This window comes from Phoenix dactylifera, chromosome 1 (assembly GCF_009389715.1).
Source record: "Phoenix dactylifera cultivar Barhee BC4 chromosome 1, palm_55x_up_171113_PBpolish2nd_filt_p, whole genome shotgun sequence".
Lineage (NCBI taxonomy): Eukaryota > Viridiplantae > Streptophyta > Magnoliopsida > Arecales > Arecaceae > Phoenix > Phoenix dactylifera.
Genome location: NC_052392.1, coordinates 15,838,440 through 15,857,199, shown reverse-complemented (window position 1 = coordinate 15,857,199; position 18,760 = coordinate 15,838,440). Strand labels below are relative to the sequence as shown.

Genomic DNA, 18,760 nt, shown 5'->3' with positions numbered 1-18,760 from the left:
AACATAGTTCTAAGTCGTCGGGAAATAAACATAATGTTCCCACAGACAAATTGTGGTGCTCCCACAGTTATACCCAAAATAAATCAGTGTTTCATTAATAACTGTAACAAAAGATGGCATGCAGATTCCAAATAGAGGCACTGAATGGACTGAAAAGCTAGAAACTCCAAATCTTGAATTTCTTATCTGATTATAGTTGTGATAAAGGTTCATTGTCAATTTCTGATGTCTACAACACAAGGCAGATCGCATACTGGGTCTGCTACGTTGCCCCCTACAATGGAAGTTTGGAGTCGGAATCCACTTGATCTACTACAATGAAAGTGCTAATTCTTGGAAGACTTTCCCTCGGTGTTCAAAATTTCTGAACTCATCAAAGCTAGCACAGCCTGGGCTCAAAAGAATAGTATCTCCTGCACAAGATTAAAAGAGAGAGCAAGAGGGAGAGAGAGAGATTAGTTTCTGGTCAAGATAATAAGAGTCCACACTGAAAGTAGTCAAATAACAGAAAAAAAAGGAAATATAAAGGGGAAAACATAACAGGTAGACCTACAGCTAGACAGGCAACTGTCCTAAGTACAGTTTAGTATAAACATCTGGAACAGAAAAGTCCTAGGCAGGGCAATATGTCACTGAATGATACTCATTACAAAGGTAAACTATGAATGCTTATTTTTAACAGCAAGAAGATGACAAACCATGTCTGGCCATGCTTCTTGCACAGTTCACAGCTTCCTCGAGGTTCACAGCTCTAACACAAGGAATACTAAGTCCACCATCACCCAATGTCTTTTGGATCATAGCACCTGAAGATCCAAACTATGAACAATTACCCACATCTTTGTCAGTTTGCCAGCTTATCCATGAACAATTCATTAATTAGATAAAACAATGACAAATGGCTATATATCTGCAGAAAACTTACAGTGATGACACCTCTGTGATGATTAAGAAGCTCAACTAGTTGTTCGAAACCATTGGATCCTTCACTGCTTAAGACCTAAAGAAGCAAAAAAGAATGGAATGTAAGATGTATAGGGAACTCATAGATTCTTCTAATATAAATTTGTAAAACTAATATTGGAGGCTGTAACTTTGATATACTGCAGAACATTGCCGCAATAGACAATTTTCTATTACATGTTGCAAAAAATAAGGATTTTTTAAAAAAATTGGGAACTATGCCATAGAGAGGCAAAGCCACAGGAAACATAATGGAGGTCCAAAATGGGACCAACAGGCAAATCATTCATTTGACTTGGATAGGGGCAAATGACTAATTGAACCATCTACTAGTTGGTTCCCTCCAAAGTTTCCCTCTACAAACAAGGATGCTATTTATTATTTGAACACAATTACCGAATGAACCAAAGCTGGTTCTAGCAGTCTGACTTGTCTAATAAGTTTGCTTTTTCTTGAACATTCAAAATATTTAGGTTTTCACATTCTTTTCCAAAAATCAAAAAAAGAAGAAGAAGTAAAGACTGGTTAATAACTAAGCATGTCCCTTGTTATAAATATGAAAGTGAAATGGAGTTACCTTCGCAAGGCCACCAAGAAGGATGACTGCCTTGTGATCTTTGAGACCCATTAATCCTGTATATGTTGATTCAACATTTGTAGCTTTGCTGTCATCCACCCATGTCACTCCATGAGCATCCATGAAAACTACATTTGAACATCAAAAAAAATATGAAATGATATAGAAGTTTGAATGTAGATCAAACAAGACAGTTTATACCAGTGCAAGTGAATGGTAAAAACCTCTTTGCTAAACATCGCATTTTTTCCCTTTTTCTTTAGAGAATCATATTGCCAGATCTTGACTCACCTAGATCATGACCCAAAATTTGATCCAATTGTCTTCATGAATCAAACAATGATGCTGGCCAGCAACAGATGGGGCTTGTTGTTTATTACATGCATTCCAGTGCATATCATTTATTTAGCCATCATAAAAACTTTTCTAAAAAGGAACAAAAGTAAACCCTTCGAACAAAATATTTTTAATTGGTTTGGGCCTAAGATAACATGCAATATCTAGACTGTTGTGCAGTAAGAAATCATCACAACTGTTGCGATCAACTAGCAACAGAATTCAGCAACTACCCTTCTTGTTTAATTTTATAAAGTTTGTTTACTGAGGCTCTAGAGCTAATTATATTCCTGATTTGGGCATCTAAATTTGTCAATATAGAACTTGTACATCACTCAACAGGCAATGATAGTGAAATAGCCTGTGGATGCATCAACTTTAACATATGCACTAATGGCTTTAAAGCATACATTAGCAGAATAAGGGAAATGATGGTCCTAGTGGCACCAAGTTAATGTTTCTAAATTTTCCTATGCTCCTAGACCAACTTGAAGCGAATGTTTGGAACTTTATAATTGAAGTCAACTTGAAGAGATTCTTGATAATGGGGACTTCATGATGGTTGCATTTAGTTTTCATAAATGCATAATTAAGCAGCTGTAGTAGAGAATTGAAAATCGTGTTGTCAATTATAAACAAGATAGAATTTACTTTAAGAAAAATGGAGTCTAAACAGTTTAGTGCCATATATTTATGTGATCATACATCCATACATATGTACTCGCTCTCACTCTCATCATGCTCCATAATAGCTAGGTACATGATATAATTCAAAGCTTAATCATGACGAAGGATAAAAAATGCTTACCAACTTGCATCCTATGAGGCAAGATGCTTAGGATTTCCACAGTGGAATTGATGGAATCAGTATCAATTCCAACATCCAATCCAAGAACTGAAAATGCAGCCACTGCTGCATTACCATAGTTGTGGGTGCCTATCGCCTTCAGAGATCCCAGTTGAAGACGCGTGACTGATTCAGATGTGGGAATGCTGAGTATTGCAACTTTTGTCTCAATATCTATCTATACAAGGTCACAAATAAATGTTGTGGTCAAGTGGTGGTACGACCAAAAATGCATGAGCCCACTCTAAAAGAGAATGTTTACTTTAATGCCTGGATGATCTCCTATCCAAGCAACATTACACCTGTTTGCGTGACTGCTAAGAGCTTCATTTAAGTAATGATTTCCTGAAACAATTTTTTCCAATACCATCATTCAGCACAATTGGTGGCAAATTGTCACTGAGACAACTACAAGTATGCTATAATTCAAGAGAATGAGTAAAGACATTCAGTTATATCATACTGCAAATGCCAACTTGAAATATGTGTATCATATTTCTGCCTATTTTCATCCTCTGGTTCCTTAGAAACAAGATATTGAAGATTGATTCCATATAACTTTAACCAACTAGCTTTGTCCCAGCTATGTGTGGATGGCTTTAAAGTTAAGGCAAGATTGATCTATATATAAGAACATTCTACAACCAGCTTTTAGCCTGATATCAACCCTCAAGAAGTTGTAACAAATTCCTAGACAAAGCAACTTGGTGCAAGAGAAGCAGTTACATGAAACCTTAAAGGCCAGTTTGCTGCTAGGTGACATAACATTTTGACTATTCAAACTCAGTAACAAGCCTCCAAGGTTCATCTAGATAAGGAATAGTTGAACCAAGGATGGACAACTCAGATTGAAGAGATGCATTACACAACTATAATAGTTCAAGGCCTTCACAAGTACAGTTGAATGTTACTTCACCGGTGTATTTGTAGGTCCACCATTTTGACTATTTAACTTATGGTCATGCAACTGGGTAGCAAGCCTCCAAGGTTCACCTAGAGGAGGAATAGTCGAGCCCAAAAACGGACAACTTAGACTGAAGAGTTGCATTACACAACTATAATAGTTTGAGGCCTTCACAGGCAGTTGAATGTTAGTTTGTCAGTATTTGGGAGGTCTGTACGATGTTACTTCATTGGTTCATGCTCACTTACAAAACACAAAAATGACTAAAAAGCAGCCAAACAATATAGAATAAGGAAATAAATACTACAGCTGTAAATGTAGTCCATCATATAGCTCCTTATTTCAATCTTGGAGACAGAAATGGTTAGGGGAGTTCAATTAAAAAGTCAATCTTTAACCTATACTATAGGGTGACTCAAAAGTCCTACACAACTCTCTTTTATTTTCCTCAGCCTTTATGATAGTGGAAATGATAATCAAACTCTCATCAAAGGAAAGACTCATGATTTTGTGTATCTAATCTTGATGGTTTATGGACAAAAGCCATAAATCTATGATAGAATACGAAAGAGACATTGTAATAGAGCCTAAAATCTGATAGGAAGTTCAAGTTACTGCTTCACATGAGAGTCAAGTACATGAACAAGAAGCATGAACACCCACCTAGACTTCTGACTAGAAGAGAATCAGAGTCATACATACAAGAACAAAGGCTTGTCTTACAAAGGTATGCACTTCTGTCTCCCTTGAACAATTATATTCTCCTCTGGAACAATTATATGCTTCTGCGTCATGGGAATAGACAATCTAACATATGGATAAGCATTGTCTACTGTCAGCATCAAATAAATTGAAAATAAGTTTTAAAAAAATACAAATAGAATCAAATGCAATAATTTTTCCATTTTCACATAAATAGCTAGAGGTTACAAAATTATTTGCTGGAAAATGTCATGGAAAAGGCATTGTCAAAACTTGATCTCAATAAAAGCAACATTATTTTATATTTTTAAAGATCCCAAAATTTCACAGGGGGGTACATATGGGAATACCAACTGGAAGGACTGCAAGTTTGCTATGCTTCATATGAGAAAACAGACGGCATTTCATAGCAGCATAATTCTGCATTGTCTTGTGCCTCTCTAGATGATCAGGGGTGAGGTTTAAAACCACTGCAACCTTTACAGTAATAAAAAAAATATTGAAGAATGATTTGATTATTAGATGCTCATATAAACATAATTGAAATCTCCAAATCCAACTTACTGCAGGAGAAAAGTACTTAATTGGAATTTCCATCTGATAGCTGCTAACCTCCACCACAGCTACCTATGAATATGAAACTGTATAAGTTAAAACTAATCAGAAGAAGAAATCCGAGAAGATGTTTGAGCACTAGATTTAAGTAAAAGGGAGGCATTTGAGGTACTCTTCAAAAATAAGAAGTTCCAAATCAACTGAACTTAGCAGGCCAAATAAAACTAGTGCTGCTGTTTTCTACTTCTTAGTTAAAGATGGGCATCCTGGTGCACAAGGCTCATGTCACTGCAAGGTCTAGGAAGGGTCGGATGTATGCCGGCTTAGCCCGACACACGGAAAGGCTGCTTTCGTGTTTTAAACCTGTGACACCAAAGTCATCTACAGAGCAACCTTATCGTTCTGCCAAGGCTCATCCTCAAGGCTATCACCTAGTTATGGTTCCGACAATCCTGGGTCCTAGGAGAGGTGGATTAGGGACATACCTAATCTTGACATTTTTTAACATAGTGGCTGCCCCAGGACATGAACCCGTGCCATTGCACTTGTCGGCCCAAGCCTTTTACTATTGCACCAAGCTATGGCCCCTTAGTTATGTTGGCAAAAGTACAACAAGAGAATGAGAAGATATATATTATAGGTCCAAAAGTCTAATAACCTATTAACAACTAACTAGTCTAAAACAACCATTAGACATGACAAATAACCGTCCACTTACTTTAAACTAACAACTTTCTTTGAACTATCATGGATTGGACACTAAAAGACAATGAGGATGCAGAAAATTAGCTAGAATCCAAACAGAAGTACCCAAGGAACTGCCAATAGGCCTCCTCACAAGGGTTTGTGAGTCAGCGTTTCCCAAGTTCACCTTGTTTGCTTAAAGTGTAAAAATCACCAAACCATTAACACTTCTGTATGCCATCACTCTCAAGATCAATATGATTAGCAATGATTCCTAGCCAAAAAAAAAAAAATTTTTAGTCATTTGAACTACAGTCCTTCCTCATGGCTCTCATGCAAAAGCAACACATGAAGTTTAACAGACAAGAAATTCATATGGTTGGCAAAACATAGACAAAAGACTGCATTGTATGATAGCCCCATATGGACTAGAAAATAGATCTCTGAGCACAGAACCATCGGCAAAGCATTTATATGTTATTTGTGAACACAATATGTCTTTAATTACAAGAATTCCAATGATTATGTTCTATCAAGGGAGAAAGATATTTGCCTGACATATGTCCCTTCCTGAAGATGATTGTAAGCACTGAATGGCAGCATCTGAGAGTGGCCTTCCAAGGTTTCCTCCAACAAAGGTTTCAATGCCCAAATGATGAAGCATCTGCATCCAGTATAGGCCAATATAATAAGTAATCAACTGTATTTGGATATCAACCCAGCTCATGGCAGAAAAAGTTTATGAAACGATAACTTAACTGCACAAGAATCAGCATACATATATCTTTGTATGACAGAAAAAGTTGAACCAAAATTTTTGTTTGACAAAACTAGCAGGGTAAATCTTGGTTATATCCTTTGTTGATGTTCATAACAGATTTGTGGTTCCTGTGAATATCATGCATATTCATATAAACACAAACTGCAATGAGATAAAGATTACGTGAGGAGGGGGGGAGGGGGGGAGGGAGGGAGGGAGGGAGAGAGAGAGAGGGAGGGCGTGAGAGAGAGAGAGAGAGAGAGAGAGAGTTTGATATTTGGCAGCTGCCATGAAACTCAAGAATTTCAATGAACTTTTAGTTATCCAGAGTGGACAAATTCATTTCCCTGAATAGTTATATAAGAACATTATACCTAGCCTTATACTACAAGAAAGCCTTTTTCCATTCACAACCAGATCCTAGATTAGATCCTAACTGCCTAAAAAAAGGGAATCTCAGTGCACAATATATATATATATATACTCGAAAATTTCAATGAACTTTCAATTATTCAGTTGACCAAATCATTTTCCATAATAGTTATATAAGAACATTACACCCTAGCCCTATACTTCAAGAAATCCCTTTTCCATTCACAACCAAATCCTAGTTTGGATCTCAACTGTCTGAAAAAGGGGCATTCCATGCACGAGGCTCTTGCCACTACATGGTCTAGGAAGGGTCAGATATATGCAACCTTACACCCAGGTCACAATGGAGCAACCTTACCATTATGCCAAGACTCGCCCTCATCTTAACTGTCCAACTTACACACACACACACAGACACACACACACACACAGAGAGAGAGAGAGAGAGAGAGATGATGCCACATTTGGCAATTACCTAAGAAAGTAGAGTTTACTCTACAACAAGTATAGCATCCAATGTTTTCCAATTTTAATGAAAGGTTGGTAGCAATAATATCAAAATATTAGCTCCTATTCTATTCTAACATGGTTAATGAAGCAAATATCCATAGAAACATAATTTGGGTATATAACTTTTAGTCATTCTAATTGGAAGATGATAATACCCACCCTTCAAAATTTTTCTTTGGCCAGAAAACATAGAATCTGTTAGAAGATTTTGCAAGAAGTGGTCAATGGGGAAAACTCTCAGTCCTTGGAGAGGATAAGAAGATCTAGTTACCTGTCCAGCAAAAGAAGTCACAGTGGATTTCCCATTTGTGCCAGTCACTGCCAAAACTTTGATATTTTGAGGCAACACTTCCGCGGCAAAGTCCAACTCCGACATCACTTGCCATCCCTGCAATTTCACATTAGCAAAGCAACCTCCTTTTAGCAACAATAGTATGTTTAAGAGATGGAATAATCCATATCTGATAGATTAAGTAAACAAATATTGTTTAGTCAGTGAAACATCATAATCTGCCTCTAACTTTTCAGATTGTAAAAATTTCAAATGAACATGTGACATCCTATTGACCCGGGTTCGTTTTAAGAATTCCAGTCCATATTTTTCCTATGAAGGTTGAATCCTTAGAAAATGCAAGCTTCTTTAAATGAAGTCCAATGTAACAGTGGTGGTGGATATTAGTCAGAGTCATAATTCACATAGGAATGTATTTAAGTATGTAGAAAAGGTTTATTTCAAGCAACAAAAATTACGACATGATATGGTGAATTTGGTAAATTGTCGACACGCAGGATGCTCTCTCTATCTTTCTCTCTCTGTGCAGTGAAAACACCGGATGCATATTGAGATGCCAAAAGTAGACTAAACAACATCTTCAGTAACAGGCACAAACAACATCAAAAACAACAAGAACAGAAAGGAAAAGGGTTGGTCAGGAGAACATACAGAGTGCAGCAAATTAGAAAGACCATACTCCTCAAGAGGAACTCCAGGAGAAACAACTATCCTGTCTGCGCTTTCTAAAAGCATATCATTACAATAACCAAGATTTGTTTGCAAATCAGCATATTCCGCAAATAGAGGATCGTTCTGGAACCATAAAAAATCATGGTCATTAAAGAGGTTTAAATAAAAAGAACAGTCTTTTCTGATAATCCAATCATAATTAGACATACTTCTAAAGGGACCAACTCTTCATTCTTATCAATGGCAAGAACACAAGCACCTCTAGCAAGAGCAAGCCTTGCTGCAGCCCTCCCAGATGCCCCTAGGCCTACAACCTGCCAAAACATTACAAAAATGAACAAAAGAAACCAGAGTGGCAACAAAAACTGCTTAAACAGAGCTGCATGCCTGCACCAAAGTATACATATATCATGTAGGTCCAATACCAGTTGAACATCACTCATGAACAGTCCAGCTTGGTGTTCATATATCACTATTCCTTTTCTAATCTCAGGTGAGTTACGTAGTCAGTTTTGATTTCTTTCAGCAACAGCCTATGTAAATGCCGTAACAACCGTCATTCATCATTGATTGCCAAAAAGTCTGGTCTGCAGAATCTGAGATTAATAAGATTTAGATTTGCCTATGCTTCACTCCCATGTTTACAAATTCGGAGTTATAAGCAAGAAACTACAGGCAATATTAAGGTTGTTGGGTTTTGACCCACATGACCACATCGTGGTCAGTTACGATCCCGTGAGAAGTGGAGGCATTATCCTTGATGGTAGGATAACATAACGGGTCTCACCCTCTGCCTAGATAGGGAACACTGCATCGGTCTCCATCACCGGGTGTTCGAACAGGGGCCAAGAGGGAGATACGAACTAAGGACTTGATCATCCTGAAAACAATGGATCCAGGTACGCTTCCTTTATAGGAAGACTGGTTCATGATCCTATTTATAGATGTTCTTACATGTGGTATCAGAGCCTGGTTCATCCTAGAACCAGATCACAGTGAAAGGGTAGATCACAGGGACAAGGCAATGATCGTTTTGGCCAGCATAGAGGCGATCTGATCATCGCCATGTTGACCGGCCGTCACTGGGATGCCGGGATACTGTGCCGAGAGTCGACCATTGCGTTGTCCCTGGATGGCTTTGGCACCATAGAGGCGATCTCATCACCTTCTGGCCCTTTGATAAAGGAGGGGGCAGCCAACACTGGTGCTTTGACCCTGCTGACGCCGGATCTGGCCGGCATATGTCGCCGTGAGCCATAAGAGGATCCGGCGTAGACGCCGGCCATGGTCTCCCTCCCACTCCTAAAAAAAAAAAAAGGGACGGGTCGGAAGATAAAACTCACCGGATGATCGCCGTCGGTCGGCGTATTCCTGCGGGTGACGCCGTCGGGCGGCGTTTCGTCCGGCGTCGGGCCCATCCCGGTGGCGCCGTCGGGCGGCACTTCGTCCGGCGGCATGATCGCCGCCCGCCTCTCCTAAGGGCCGACGGGCTGGGTTCGGCGGAACCCTAGCCCGCCGGCGTTGCCCCTGCTGGCGTGCGACCGCCGGTGGGCTCGCCTCCGGGCGGCGAGTCCACCGGAAGGAGGCGGCGCGCTCGTCGCCCGGCGACCGGAGGCTGGCGGGCTGGGTTCGGCGGAACCCTAGCCCGCCGCTAAAAGAGGAGGAAGACGGGTCGGGATCGACCCGTCTTCAGTTCTTTTTTAAAAAAAAAAAAAAATATTAAATTATTCATAACGGGTCCGGGTTTTGAGTTTTAACCCGAACCCGTAATCGTTAACCCGCTGCATTTAAAAGGGCATAACAGGCATAATGGGTTCGGGTTTTTTTTTTTTTGGGTTTCGATCCGAAACCCGAATTCGTTTAGCCAATAGAAGGGAAATTTTCCGTTAAGCCCTTATGAAACATTTTATTTTTTCATACAGCCCTCCCGGGGATGTTAAAAGAATGAAATGTTTCTGTTTAAGTCCCTGTGAAACATTCTATTTATACTAAAGTCTTAGAGGGCTGTTACAAAATGAAAATATTTCTATTAAGTCCCTGTAAAGTATTTTATTTATACTGAAATCCCTAGAGGCCTGTTAAAAGATGAAATTGTTTCTGTTAAGCCCCTGTGAAATATTTTATTTATGCTGACATCCTTCCAGGGCTGTAAGAAACAAAATATGTTAATTTAGTCCCTGTAAAGCATATCATTTATGCAGAGGTCCTCAAAATATGTTAATTTAGTCCCTGTAAAACATATTATTTATGCAGAGGTCCTTGTAGGATAATGTGATAAAAAAAAATAATAATAATAATAAAAAAAAAATTGTCATTTATTTTACATTTTAATATACTTGATAGCATGATATGACACATGTACTGATTGTGTAGATTTGTAAAATATTAAATACATGTTTTATTTTAATTTGTCATATTATGAATTGTCAATTATGTGCAATGTTATTATTTTAATTTGATGTCTATATTATGATATAGTTTGGTAGTTGCCAAAGTAACCCAACTAGAATGTTTAATAGACATCAAGTCATCAAATACTCTAATCCCAGGTATTAAGATAATGACTTTGCAAATTATGACTTACAGTTTTTCAATCATGAGATATTATGGATTGGCCCAAAGGTGCACCACTTTCAAATGATTGATTTGCTGAGTTAGGATAATTAATGAGTATCCTTGATTTAATAGGTATTGGATGCTCAAAGGCAACAGACCTATTTAAATTTTGGACCTATATCATTAATTATTCCTAGGTGAATTGGGAATCACCATAATAGTAATTTAGTGTTTCATAATTACTACCCAAAGGTGTATTATGGTAATACTGTTTATGTTATTCATCATTATTGCTAACTCAAAGTGTTAATATTGTAAGCATTTTCTTATTGTTAATTTTCTTATTGCAGTATCTATTCCTGTTTCGCTTCATTCGCAAGCTTCATCTGTTACGATCTTTAATGGAACTAATTTCTCAGAATGGAATGAACAAGTCCAGTTTCACCTAGGTGTTCTGGATCTTGATTTAGCACTCCGATCTGAGAAACCGGCTGACATTACTGATTTGAGCAGCTCGGAAGAAAGGTCTTTTTATAAGACTTGGGAAAGATCGAACAGATTGAGCATTATGTTTATGCGGATGAGTATAGCGAACAATATCAAGTCAACGCTTCCTGAATGTGACAGTGCTCAAGCATTATTGAAAACTGTGGAAGAACGTTTTCGATCTGCTGATAAGTCTCTGGCTGGGACATTAATGGCTAAACTTACCACCATGAAATTTGATGGTACTTGTGGGATGCATGAGCATATCCTTGAAATGACAAATATAGCTGCTAAGCTGAAGGCTCTTGGGATGGATGTGAATGAATCCTTTTTAGTTCAATTTATTTTGAACTCCTTGCCTCCTCAATTTGGATCATTTCAAATTCACTATAACACTATTAAGGATAAGTGGAATGTGAATGAATTGACCAGTATGCTTGTTCAAGAGGAGACAAGACTTAAGCAACAAGGATATCATTCTGTCAATCTTGTAAGTCATGGAGCCAAGAAGAAATGGAAGAAGCCAAGAAAGGGCATGAAGAGTGGACCATCCAAGGGTAAAGAGCCTCATCATGATACCGAGGTTCATAAGAAGAAACAAAACAAAGATAGATGCCATTTCTGCAAAAAATTGGGACACTATCAAAAGGACTGCCATAAACGCAAGGCATGGTTTGAAAAGAAAAGTAAGCCTTTGGCTTATGTATGTTTTGAATCAAACCTTACTGAAGTTCCTTCTAATACTTGGTGGTTTGACTCAGGTTCTAATGTTCATGTTTCAAATACGATGCAGGGATTCCTTACAACCCAGATGCAAGATCCAAATGAGAGTTTTATCGTTTTGGGGAATGGAGTTAGAGTTCCTGTAACAGCTGTTGGAACCTATCGTTTGCTTTTAAATACTGGTTGTCATTTAGATTTGCTTCAGACTCTTTATGTTCCTTCTATTTCTAGAAATTTAATTTCTGTTTCTAAACTTGATGTTAAAGGATATTTCTTTAAAATTGGGAATGATAGTTTGCGTCTTTTCAAAGACAATGTCTTTCTTGGTTCTGGTGTTTTGTGTGATGGTTTATATAAAGTAAATCTTGATAATCATTTTGCTGAAACTCTTATGACCTTGCATCGTAATGTTGGAATTAAACGAAACATGATAAATGAAAAATCTTCTAACTTGTGGCATAAAAGATTGGGTCATATATCCAAAGAAAGATTAGAGAGATTAGTAAAGGATGGGATTTTGTCAAACTTAGACTTTACTGATCTCGGTATGTGTGTAGACTGCATTAAGGGAAAGCAAACCAAACACACAAAGAAAGTTGCCACAAGAAGTGAAGAACTTCTTGAAATTATCCATACAGACATTTGTGGGCCTTTTGACTCCCCATCATTTGGTGGAGAGAAGTATTTTATCACCTTTATTGATGATTTTTCACGTTATGGTTATGTCTATTTGTTGCATGAAAAATCTCAGGCAGTGGATGTCCTAGAGGTATACATTACTGAGGTTGAAAGACAATTAGATAGAAAGGTGAAAATTGTCAGGTCTGATAGAGGTGGTGAATATTATGGTAGGTATGATGAAACAGGACAACACCCTGGCCCATTTGCTAAACTCTTAGAAAAGCATGGCATACGTGCTCAATACACTATGCCAGGAACGCCACAGCAGAATGGAGTAGATGAAAGGCGTAATCGTACACTTATGGATATGGTTAGGAGTATGTTAAGTAATTTTCCGTTACCCATATCGTTGTGGATGGAAGCCCTTAAGACCGCTGTATACATATTAAACCGGGTTCCTAGTAAGGCAGTTCCAAAAACTCCTTTTGAGTTATGGACAGGAAGGAAACCGAGTTTAAGACACCTGCATGTTTGGGGTTGTCCGGCGGAGGCCAGAATTTATAATCCACATGAAAAGAAATTGGATTTTAGAACGATTAGTGGATACTTTATAGGTTATCCCGAAAAATCCAAAGGGTATAGGATTTACTGTCCTAACCATAGTACAAGAATTATAGAGACCGGTAATGTCAAATTCATTGAGAATGGTGAAACCAGTGGGAGTGATAAACTACAAAATGTGAAAATTCAAGAAGTTAGGGTGCAAGTCCCTTTACCCATGACTTCTAAGAAAATTGTTGTTCCTACAATTGTCACACAGTTTAATAACAATGAACAACAAATTAATGATCAAACACTCCATAATGAAGTTATCACCACTGAACAAGTTGTAGAGGAACCACAAGGGATGACATTAAGGAGATCTCAAAGAGAAAGAAGATCTGCCATTCCAAATGATTATATGGTTTATCTACAAGAATTTGATTTTGATATAGGGACAAGAAAAGATCCGGTTTCTTTTAAACAAGCCATAGAAAGTGTTGATTCTACTAAATGGATTGATGCCATGGAAGATGAGTTGAAATCAATGGATCAGAATGAAGTCTGGGATGTCGTTGATTTGCCCGAAGGTTGTAAAACAGTTGGGTGTAAGTGGGTCTTTAAGACCAAGCTCGACTCAAAGGGTAATGTTGAACGACATAAAGCCAGACTGGTGGCCAAAGGTTTCACTCAGAAAGGAGGCATTGATTATAAAGAGACCTTTTCTCCTGTATCTAAAAAGGACTTATTTAGAATTATTATGGCTTTGGTTGCACATTATGATTTAGAATTGCACCAAATGGATGTAAAAACTGCTTTTCTAAATGGAAGTTTAGATGAAGAAGTCTATATGGACCAGCCCGAAGGTTTTCCATTAAAGGGAAAAGAACACATGGTTTGCAAATTAAAGAAGTCAATATATGGTCTTAAACAAGCTTTCCGACAATGGTATCGCAAGTTCAATGATACCATCATTTCCTTCGGTTTTAAGGAAAACACTGTTGATCGGTGTATATACCTGAAGGTCAGTGGGAGCAAGTTTATCTTTTTGGTCCTATATGTTGATGATATATTGCTTGCCAGTAGTGATCTTGGCTTATTGTATGAAACTAAGGTTTTTCTCTCAAAGAACTTTGAAATGAAAGATATGAATGAGGCAACCTACGTGATAGGCATTGAAATATTTCGTGATCGATCACGTGGATTGTTAGGGTTGTCTCAAAAGGCATATATAGACAGAGTTCTAGAGAGATTTGGTATGGAGAACTGTTCAGCCAGTGTTGTTCCAATTCAGAAAGGGGATAAATTTAGTCTCATGCAATGCCCACAGAATGAATTGGAACGTAAGCAGATGGAAAATATACCTTATGCTTCTGCAGTTGGTAGCTTGATGTACGCTCAGACCTGTACCAGACCGGACATCAGTTTTGCAGTTGGAATGCTAGGAAGATACCAAAGTAATCCAGGGATGGATCACTGGAAAGCTGCAAAGAAGGTGATGAGATACTTGCAAGGAACAAAGAATTACATGCTTACATATAGAAAGTCAGATAGCCTTGAGGTGATTGGCTATTCGGATTCAGACTTTGCTGGATGTGTGGATAGTAGAAAGTCAACGTTTGGCTATTTGTTCCTATTAGCTGGAGGAGCAATCTCATGGAAAAGTGCCAAACAGACAAGCACTGCTTCGTCCACCATGGAAGCAGAATTTGTGGCATGCTTTGAGGCCACGGTTCATAGTTTGTGGCTGCGTAACTTCATCTCGGGACTTGGGATTGTCGACTCTATTGCCAGGCCGCTGAGAATCTTTTGTGACAATACTGCAGCCGTCCATTTCTCCAGAAACGACAAATATTCTAATGGTGCCAAGCACATCGAACTTAAATATTTTGTTGTCAAGGAGGAAGTTCAGAAACAAAATGTGTCTATAGAAAATATGAGGACAGAGCTCATGATTGCAGATCCTTTGACAAAAGGTTTACAACCGAAGACTTTTAAAGAGCATGTTGAAAGAATGGGTCTTAGTTATAATCCATGATATTAGTTGAGGATTGTATTATGTTTATTTCTTTGACACTTAGATATAATTGATTATGTTTCTGATTTTCCTGTTCTTCAAATATATGTACATGTATGGGTTTGAATGTATGATTACAGGAATTGTCTTTGACAAAGACATAATGTTTGACTATTAAAGATACTTCTCATTTATGGACTATGATTAAATAATTTGCTAGTGTTGTAGTACTTGGAAGGAACTATGTCATTATATTGATATGGAACCGCCTTGACTCGCATTAGTAAGCTGTTTAATTATGGTATTATGATGACCCAACTGACTATGGATTAGAATGATGCGCGCCTAATGTTTATATCATTTCTAACCAAAGTATGGTCATATGGGTCAAGTGGGAGAATGTTGGGTTTTGACCCACATGACCACATCGTGGTCAGTTACGATCCCGTGAGAAGTGGAGGCATTATCCTTGATGGTAGGATAACATAACGGGTCTCACCCTCTGCCTAGATAGGGAACACTGCATCGGTCTCCATCACCGGGTGTTCGAACAGGGGCCAAGAGGGAGATACGAACTAAGGACTTGATCATCCTGAAAACAATGGATCCAGGTACGCTTCCTTTATTTGAAGACTGGTTCATGATCCTATTTATAGATGTTCTTACAAAGGTACCACATCATTCTACCAGCATTGGACTGAAAGAGCCTGGTTCAATAAAATAACACTAAACCAGCCAGTTAGTTGCGCCCTACCCTCTCCATTCTACATAGTTTCCATCTCCAATTAGGAACAATGCCTATGGATAAGTTTCTTAGATTGAAATTGCTCGACAAAATAAAAATAATTTTTAAGTGAAAATGGATGGCAGCTACGATGCCATCCTGCTACGAATCTATATATAGATAAACGAGAAGAAGAAAAAAAAAGAACAAGTAAAAACGTATAGCTTTCCCAAGAAATAAATAATGAGACTAAATATTGCTCATACTACAAACATTAAACACAGTAGAATGGTCCCTATACATCCTAAAAACCACTTCCTCACACAGGACTCAATCTTTTCATTGAATTTCACTAAATCTTGATCGATCCTATGATAGATAGACTGAAATTGCATTAAATTAGAAAGAAGCGCAACACCGGTACTATGTGGCTCCTGTGAATGAATAGCTGCTAATCAGTGCAAGAGACTGAACCAGATCAGTAGAACTCCCGCATTCTGTTTCTAAAAATTTATTTTTTTAAAAAAAAAAAAGAACAAGAATCCAGATGAGTGGGGAGACTGACCGCAACTCTCTGACCCTTGAGGTCTTCGACGGAGGACCGAACCCGGCGGAAGGCGGAAGCCGGGGGGGAGCTCGGGATCTGTGCTTGGGCTAGGCTAAGGGAGAGGAATGAGGCTCCCATCTCGGCGGAAGGCTTCGTGGCTGTTAGAAAACTATAATATAACAACCCAGGAAGCGAAGGAAAACAGATCATAAGCGAACGAACGGAGCGCCAGGCGAGGGATGAAAGAAGACAGAGGTCTCCTTGCCGCCATGTTTTCCGTTTCTTTCACCTGTAAAGAGTGGTTTGGAAATGGGAATGCAAGCGCTCCAGCCTACAGGAGAAGGCCCACCTGGCTAGGTTGTTCTTCTGGGCCGAAGAAAGCTTGGGCTTTAGCCTAAACTTGATTAGAGTTGGGCTGGGTTACTTGATATTATGGATTCCCAGCATTATATCTAGGGTTCGGGTTGTATCTTTTGCACGAAAGAATGATTCCCGCAACATCAACTATTGGGTCATGCAATAGCTACTCTAAGATCTGTGCAGATAGATAAAAGAAAAAAATTGAACTACTTCAAAATATGTGCAAGATGTATCCAATGGTTGGCATCGCGAAAGAAGATTTATGATTCTTTAACCTAAACACGACTTGCCTTTTTGAAGGTGTAGGATACTTTAAAATGATGAAGACTAGCCTTGTAGAGCACTAGAAATATCCCTTACAGTAATCAAAGAGGGGGACCATCTAACCAAACATCAATGGCCTGAATGGTAGTTGACTGTAGCCTCATCCTACTTGTCCATAGTTGTGCCGGTGAGACTATCTAATCATGTAAACTTGTAGCACCAACCAACAAAATGCAGATGCCACGGTCACCAGTCTTGTAACCTATCTCTGCATCACCTTTCTCTTTGCAGGATGTGTCGAAAAAAATCTTGACATAGTAAGGGTATTGCAAGGCTCACTGTTTGCATAGATGTTGTGAATAGCCCTTTACTTGCATGGATTTCATGGGTTTTGTCTATCATTTTTCGCTTAGGGCTTTCATCATATAATGTGTGATGATTTTTATATTTAAAAACCTATCTCTTTCAATAAAAGCCTTGAACTTGACCATCAAGTCTCTGCTACCTATCGAAGATAAATGAATCATTATGCCCACCTTTTGACAAGGACTGTAATAAGACATAATAAAATTTGAAAAATCTCATGAGTTCATATTTTGCAGTGAATCTATTATATTTTTTACTGACTAATCTAGAAGGATCACTGGACTCGACATAGACTACTTTGGGAGGATCACCAGACTCGATGTTGAATACTTTGGCCACTACGACTATTCAGAAAAACCATTAGACTCGATGTGGATTATTTTGGCCACTACAAATATTCAAAAAGATCACCAAACTCAATGTGAATCACTTTGGCCACTACAAGTATTTAGGAAGATCATCAGACCCGATGTAGAACACTTGGGCCACTACAAGCAGGCTGAATAGGGTTCAGAAGTGAGATCTGCCATATTGGAAAGCCGAGTCACGGGTCAAACTTTCCGAGGCCATAACTTGGTCATACGATACCCGATTAAGATGTTCACTCTTTTTTTAATTGGATAAATTTTCAAGATTTACAACTAAAAGATTGATTTGGGATGAAATTCCATTATTAGGCCCCAAAACAAGCTAGTAAAATCGAAAGTTTCTTTTTCGAGTAAGACTTTGACTGGGTATAGCTCTCTATCCGAGAAAAATCAGATAGAGCGACAGAAGGCAAAGTTAATGTAGAAGTCGAGATCTACCTTCTCAAAAATTTTTATTTTGTAAAAAATATTTCTAAATTTTAGCCTTTTTTAGAATATTTCTATTAGTTGTGTTTATTTTAGGATATCTAGTCATATTCGAACTAGAATAGGAATTCAACCCAAATTGTTAAATAAGGGATCTTGCTAGTATTATGATAGAGGCTATGTATTTCAGTTTAAGAGGCGTTGATCATCAATGAAAGAAAATAGGACTTCAAGCATACTTTCACAATTAATCTATTGATGGCGGACCACTGTAAGGAGGAAGAGAGAGAGGAAGAAGAAAAGAAAGAGAAGGAAAAAGAGGTTATAGAGACACGGAAAGAAAAGAAGAGGAGGAAGAAAAAGAAGAACAAAAAGAATGCTAGAATTTTTTCATTCAATCATCTATTGCATTATACATGAGAGTGATGGTCTTTATATAGACCTTACATTTTGACCAAATCAAGTAATCAATTGACCAAATCAATCAATTGACACTAACCAAATTTGGACCCTTATATCAATTAATCCCTTACCAAAATTGGTCCACTAAATTGATCCAACTACATAAATCCAATTGACTAGTCTAAT

At 38.2% G+C, this 18,760-nt stretch overlaps 1 protein-coding gene across 3 annotated transcripts; it reads right to left on the bottom strand.

Moving 5' to 3' along the window:
• Positions 1 to 150: 150 nt before the first annotated feature.
• LOC103705436 (UDP-N-acetylmuramoylalanine--D-glutamate ligase-like) lies at positions 151 to 16,702 on the bottom strand. 3 transcript variants are annotated; one of them, XR_005512419.1, is made up of 13 exons: positions 16,407 to 16,702; positions 8,384 to 8,488; positions 8,154 to 8,297; positions 7,482 to 7,598; positions 6,122 to 6,232; positions 4,894 to 4,956; positions 4,680 to 4,806; positions 2,986 to 3,068; positions 2,685 to 2,901; positions 1,541 to 1,668; positions 926 to 1,000; positions 699 to 806; positions 151 to 413 (listed from the first exon to the last, which is right to left on the bottom strand). XR_005512419.1 is itself a non-coding variant. In XM_026803981.2 (13 exons), exons 1-13 carry the CDS (start codon positions 16,596 to 16,598, stop codon positions 313 to 315), a joined length of 1,584 nt encoding a protein of 527 aa, XP_026659782.2. In that variant the 5' UTR covers positions 16,599 to 16,701; the 3' UTR covers positions 151 to 312. The 3 variants fall into 3 exon arrangements, 2 of the variants coding, with proteins under 2 accessions (XP_026659782.2, XP_038983816.1); XM_026803981.2 differs by having other exon boundaries at positions 699 to 819; positions 16,407 to 16,701; XM_039127888.1 differs by lacking the exons at positions 2,685 to 2,901; positions 2,986 to 3,068 and having other exon boundaries at positions 699 to 819.
• Positions 16,703 to 18,760: the final 2,058 nt, after the last annotated feature.

Coding starts and splice junctions, on each gene's coding strand:
- LOC103705436 (XM_026803981.2), bottom strand. CDS start 16,598: ATGATCTGTTTTCCTTCGCTTCCTGGGTTGTTATATTATAGTTTTCTA. Junction 8,489..16,406: donor TCAAGGGTCAGAGAGTTGCG/GTCAGTCTCCCC, acceptor ATGTTTTGGCAG/GTTGTAGGCCTAGGGGCATC. Junction 3,069..4,679: donor ACTTGCAGTCCTTCCAGTTG/GTATTCCCATAT, acceptor AAATTGTTTCAG/GAAATCATTACTTAAATGAA.